The sequence below is a fragment of the Plasmopara halstedii genome (genome assembly GCF_900000015.1).
Source record: "Plasmopara halstedii genome assembly, contig: Scaffold_3060, whole genome shotgun sequence".
Classification (NCBI taxonomy): Eukaryota; Oomycota; class Peronosporomycetes; order Peronosporales; family Peronosporaceae; genus Plasmopara; species Plasmopara halstedii.
The window spans coordinates 327,499-333,498 of record NW_020189964.1 but is presented as its reverse complement, the minus strand read 5'-3'; the positions used below and the strand labels follow the sequence as shown (position 1 = coordinate 333,498).

The window sequence follows — 6,000 nt, the reverse complement described above, 5'->3', positions numbered from 1 at the left end:
TTCTCCGTCTTGGATAAGATTGAACACATTTTAACTGCAGAAATGGATTGCTCTCATCGAGAGGAGCACAAATCATTCATCAAACTTTGTGTAGGATGACATCGCCTAACCCGGGTCACGGCCAGACCAATCCAATTTGACTTGGGTCAAACCTGACTTGGGTTAACCTGGGTTATGACCAACCCGGGTCACAACACTAGTTAAGGTTGACTATACAATTTGTCAAATTTTCCATTTGGTTATATTCACGCAATATTAGAAAACAGTGACTTCAACAATGCATTAATCTACAGTGACTTCAACAATGCATTTTTCTACAAGAATTTCCATTTAAAGACTTATCCACTTGCTTCCTCGCGGTGGTTCTTCGTATTAGCACCAAGCACAAAAATTGAGCTCATTTATGTCTTAACGACCCCCAGATCGCGTTAGCGTACGTTTGAAGCTGCAAACCTTACAATCTGACAAGCGCATTTTTAAAAGTAAAAGTTGTAAAACTAACACTGTACATCTTCAAGCCTCTGATGTTATAGTTGTACAGACGCGCTGCATACCATTAGTTGCCAAGTACAATGACGATGGCTGTGAGCCGCGAAATTTTCAAGCTTTTATCCTGAGCTCATTAAGACAATTTACCAATACTATCCACACCACGCTGCAAGATAAAATTACTTCCTATCACTTGTCTCTATTTGCACATTGGAGGGCATCAGTCTAAAGCTTGGATCCTTGAGCATGTAACACGCACCAATAAAAGCTCGTATGTGTCGTGTGCATGTATCATTAAGAAATATTACATCACCCTCGAATGACTCATTACCAGCTCATTTGTCGCAATATCCTGCGTGCTCTGTTTTCATTAGAAGACCTTCGCGTAATTGAAGCATTGCTATCAGCTTAATCGAAAATGCTTTCCGCCATACAGAAGTAGCTGATCTATTCCAATTCGTTTGCGTTCAGTACATGCTCGAAAATCTGTTCAGTGCAACGTAATCTCTGAACAGTCTACAAACCGTAGCTTCACGTGAGCTTATCTCTATGGGCTATGCTTCATTATCGTCTAGCAGGGTTGTAGGGGTCATGTGAATTTCTATATATTTCAAAGAGTATCGTGAGTTGGCGACGTGCAAAGAAATTTAGTTGCGAGGAATGCGGTAGTATCAAGCTAGACAACATTTTCGCATTCGCGACGCTCTGATTGAATGTGTAAGGTTGTGAGCGGAAAATAATTGCGCAAATGCTATAAATATTGCGGTTTGTACTGCCGCTGAGGTGCGAGACTAATTATATCTGTTTGACCACCTGCTGTATAACCGATCCAAGCGAAAATTAATGTTATGAGTATGTTTGGCGAATGTTGAGTTATTTCATTAATACCAGAACGCGAGACTTTACCGTCGTGAATGTATTTGTATGCATCGCAGTCGAATCATGCCATATGATCTCGAGTTTTCTTCGGTTTTATCCGGAGATATTTTTGCAGCAATAACGTTGTAATGACGAATGCGATCAGCAATGCGCCAGCAATCATCAAAGGATTAGTCCACAACATGATGGTGATGTTTTGGTGAAGCTGGATATCTTTAAGCTGGTCGTCAAACCTGTAGACATTTCTGGTGTACGTTGCGATATCTTCTAGATTCAACTGCGCTAAGTTCAGAGATAGCGGCTGATCAGTGGTGAAGAAGCAGTTCGGACAAGACACGTTCGTAGGCCACCTAGGTTTCCCAAGAACTCGGTTGACTCTATTGTGCATCAGCCACAACCAGATTGTTACGACGTGAGAGCCATCGTCATCTGCAAGCGCCAGCGTTTTAACAATAATATCGGGGCTTGCCTTCAAAAAATGACGTCTGCACTCTTCGCAGCCAAAAAAATGCTCAACAACAAGTCGAATAGCTTTGAGGACCTTGCTCGGCTGCAGCTGATCAGCATTGACCGTCAAACTGTGAAACAGCGTCCACAGCCCGCACGTAAATGTTGTGCACAAGCTCAAATTTTCCTTGCTGGCAAATAAATTCGTAGGATAACTGATCGCATTAGCCGAGTCTTTCCACTTGTACAACACAGCATTCCAGTCTTTTTGACTCCATGTCTGCTGCTGTCTTATCAAATCCAAAAGCAGCGCAAACGCAGCGCGATTCTCTTTTAGCGGAAAAGCTATTGCCAGTGTCTGTACCCACGTTACCGCAGCCTCATATCGTTCCCCTGTCAACATTGTCGTGCCCATAAAGAAACCGTCCTCAAGCGTTAGCAACACCGTACTTCCTGCATCCTTCAGTCTTTTAATACGAGTGTCCATAGCCTTTTCATTGTAAAGTGGCTCTACTGGGTCTCCAAATTTATATAATTTTATCAGACCGCGATGCTTTGAGGTGCTCGAGTTTATCCCGCCTACATTGATAATTGGCCCCATTCCGTTTTCCTTTAGTGTCTCCTCGATCCACTTGGCAACATGTCGGGCATAGACGTTATCATCATGGGACATATCAATGGCTGCCTTACTTTTTGGTGGCACATGGTACATTTTGATGCCAGGATACGAGTAAACGCCCTCACGGTCGCAAATCTCGTTCTGTGTTGTGCAGTCCACGGCGCCTAGTTGGATGGATTCTACCTTGGCGTAAATTTTTGCCACATCTTCCCATTCAGTAGCAAACTGAAGACAGTGAGGACACCATGGGGAGTAAAAGTTCACGAGCCAAACGGTATGCGTATCATTAAGCATGGACTTGAAGCTGTTAATGTCCAGTGTACGCACAATTTCTAGTTTATGAAAGAGCGAAACACGCTCAGGGCGCACCAGACTTACTTGACTCTGAGTTGTGTTTATCCTTTCCGAGGCGAATACCGCAAACACAGCAGATGTCACCAGAATTACTTGTAGCATTGCGTACAACACAGCGTTTAACAACTCTAATGACCTATCATATAATATTCCCATCTTATCCTCTCAAATAGAATCTCAACCAGCACTTTTGTGCGGTAGACATGATGGGCATCTTGCAGTGGTACGTGCTGTCCCTGCTGCCATTGATAGCGTGCTGACATAAGTCCAATATGATAGGCGGATCGGAATGAGATCAAAGCGCATACAGCGTAATTCATCGTCGCAAAGCATCAGCAACTGGTGCAAAGTGTCTCTACTGTCCGCCGCGAATGCACTCGCCCTAGGTAATGTATCGGCTGTAGAGTTAACACAGGCGTGCATTAATCAGGTGAAGAAAACGCGAGCGCTTAATTTTTTTGTGTATACGGACTTTGATCGCGCGCTGGAGCTAGCCTTGGCGTCAGATGAGCGGCGCGCAACCGGCCATACTTTAGGATTAATAGACGGCATTCCTATTGGCATCAAAGATGTTTTTTGCATGAAAAACGTACCCACAACAGCTGCCTCTCAAATGCTAAAAAACTTTGTTGCTCCGTATGAGTCAACAGCTACCCAGAGACTTCTTGATCAGGGCGCCGTGCCTCTCGGCAAGCTTAATATGGACGAGTTTGCAATGGGCTCTGGTACACTCTACTCTATGTTTGGAGCCACCATAAACCCGTGGTCAAAAAATTTAACTGACAAAGCGGCAGTGGCTGGGGGAAGCTCTGGTGGTAGTGCGGCTGCAGTAGCATCGGGATGCTGCTTTGCCGCGCTCGGATCGGATACGGGAGGCTCAGTACGTCAGGTGAGTGATATGGCGATAGGTTGCAGTCATCCAGTTCTGAAAAAGGTATCGTTTGTGTATTGCCGGTAAAAGCCTGCTGCGTATTGTGGTATAGTCGGATTAAAGCCATCTTACGGGCGAATATCGCGTCACGGTATGATATCGTACGCCAGCTCGTTAGATACGCCGGGTATTTTTGCTCGATCTGTCGGGTGAGTGCAAGATAATACTGCTGCGATATTTACGCTTATTATATGCTTGGCGTGTATGTAGCGATGCTGCCGTCATCTTGAAAGCTATCTCGGGTCGCTGCCATATGGACTCCACCTGTATGACTGATGAACTGTCTGAAGCTTGGGTATGTTTTAAGTTTTTGTAATGATGGCAACAAAGATTTCACGCTGTTTCGTAGTGCCAAGACACAGTAAAGGCATCACAGCAATTGAATAAAATCGATCTAACCGGTGTTCGAGTGGGCATTCCAGTGGAGTACTCTGTTAATGAATTGCCTCATGAAATCTTAGATGTCTGGGATAAGGGTGTCGCCTGGCTTCGTGACGCGGGAGCTCAGGTCGTTAGTGCGTCACTACCAACGACAAAAATATGCATCCCTGCGTACTACATTTTGGCATGTGCCGAGGCATCTTCCAATCTGTCTCGCTATGACGGTGTTCGATACGGCATTAGGTAAGCTTTTGTCGACAGGCTTACCCTTCGATTTTCGTTTACTGATAATTTGGATGCACGAACATCAGGGCCAAGGAAATTGCGCTAGAAAACCAAAAGGACCAGTCTGAAACGCTTGGTGACTTGTATTGTAGAACACGATCGAACGGATTCGGTGAAGAAGTGCAAGTGAGTGCCACCAAAATTTAAAGTATCTATCATTTAGCTAAATGACTATTGCTTGTATTTGTCCTTCAGCGCCGTGTCCTTTCTGGTGCGTTTGTGCTATCTGCAGGTGCCAAAACTGATTACTACGAGCGAGGTTTGGTCCTGCGCCAACGTGTCCGACATGATTTCCAACGAGTTTTTGACGAACAAAGAATTGATGTTTTGCTAACCCCAACGACGCCGTCTGCACCGTTTCTTGTCAGAAGCGAGCAGGCAAAGGAAGATCCGGTCGCCATGTATCTTAATGACGTCATGACCGTGCCAGCAAATTTGGCAGGTCTACCTTCCATATCCATACCAGTTGCCTTGACGATGGATGGTAGCTACCCTCTCGGTCTGCAGCTCATGGGTGCTTGCAAGACAGAAGAGCGAGTGCTGCAAGTAGCGAATGCGATTGAGCAGCAGGCTCATTTCCGCAGCCAAATTCCGGCGCGTGTGTTTGGATACTTTCACGCGATGAGACGAAAGATCCAAAAGTCACATTTGAAATAACGGCTGGTCCAATTGTTCCAATTTTAACTTCAATATGCTGTCAATTCGCTCAGCACAGAAATCAGACTGAATGGTAAAGGATGGGCTACTGGTGATTTACAAGCGCGCATATAACTGATCCGCTGTTGAATAGATGCAACAACGTCGTAGATCCTCAATTCTGGCTCCAAAACCCTCAAGATGAGCAGTAAACCAAAAATTTGAGAGTATAAAAATATGTGGATTTGGACAACCGACTACTTTACATCACCATCTCAAAATCGAAAGCGAGGCAAGCATCATAGTTAATCAATGCACCAGTTCAAAGTATGAATGTATCTTGGCGTAAGTTTCACTAAATGCAAATATGATCGTTAAACTTCTTTGCCCTGAAGCTGCGCTTGGACCACCTAATGTGTGTTGTTTCCGTTGCTATGATTATCACATCAGCGTTTACTGGTCTGCGCAAGACAGAAGATGAATAATAGCTTTGGGTTAACACAATCCGCGTTCACATATCCATCCTTAAACGTAAAAAATATTCGGTTGGCTATGCTTCAAATCTGAGCTTCTAGACTTGTCGCTTTTCAGTAATTTCTTCGTGCACATGCATTGTATGCTATTACCTGAAAATCTGCCTCTCCCGCCTATGACAACACGTTGGTATTGCTAAAAGAATCAACCGCAACAAATGCAAAAAGCTAATATTTCAAATCTGTTCAAGGCCTCAAAGACCAGTAGATAGCGTAAGCGGCTTGCAGATTCCGCAGCAGGAAGCTTGCGCGAAAAAACGCTGCTAATGCAATATGACAATGATTGACTCCAAATTGGTTTGAGCTCCCCGGGTGGATGGGTCATGCAACGTCACTTCTACCGTCATTGTAGGATCACTTTCGAAGCGGTAAGGAATGGCGATATGCTCCAGGTTGTATGCGGTGGGTTAGTTTGTCCTCAAGATTGCCTTCAGCAGCAACGTGAG

At 44.6% G+C, this 6,000-nt stretch overlaps 2 protein-coding genes across 2 annotated transcripts; one reads left to right on the top strand and one right to left on the bottom strand.

Annotated features, from left to right (window-relative positions):
* Positions 1-1,718: 1,718 nt before the first annotated feature.
* PHALS_06583 (protein disulfide-isomerase domain) lies at positions 1,719-2,944 on the bottom strand (the record flags this gene model as incomplete). The annotated part of the gene is made up of 2 exons (XM_024719896.1): positions 1,719-1,745; positions 1,778-2,944. 2 exons carry the CDS (start codon positions 2,942-2,944, stop codon positions 1,719-1,721), a joined length of 1,194 nt encoding a protein of 397 aa, XP_024585149.1.
* Positions 2,945-2,991: 47 nt separating this feature from the next.
* PHALS_06582 (aspartyl glutamyl-trna(asn gln) a subunit) lies at positions 2,992-5,042 on the top strand (the record flags this gene model as incomplete). The annotated part of the gene is made up of 8 exons (XM_024719895.1): positions 2,992-3,011; positions 3,068-3,513; positions 3,583-3,677; positions 3,750-3,868; positions 3,930-4,014; positions 4,069-4,343; positions 4,412-4,511; positions 4,581-5,042. 8 exons carry the CDS (start codon positions 2,992-2,994, stop codon positions 5,040-5,042), a joined length of 1,602 nt encoding a protein of 533 aa, XP_024585148.1.
* Between the last annotated feature and the right edge of the window lie 958 nt (positions 5,043-6,000).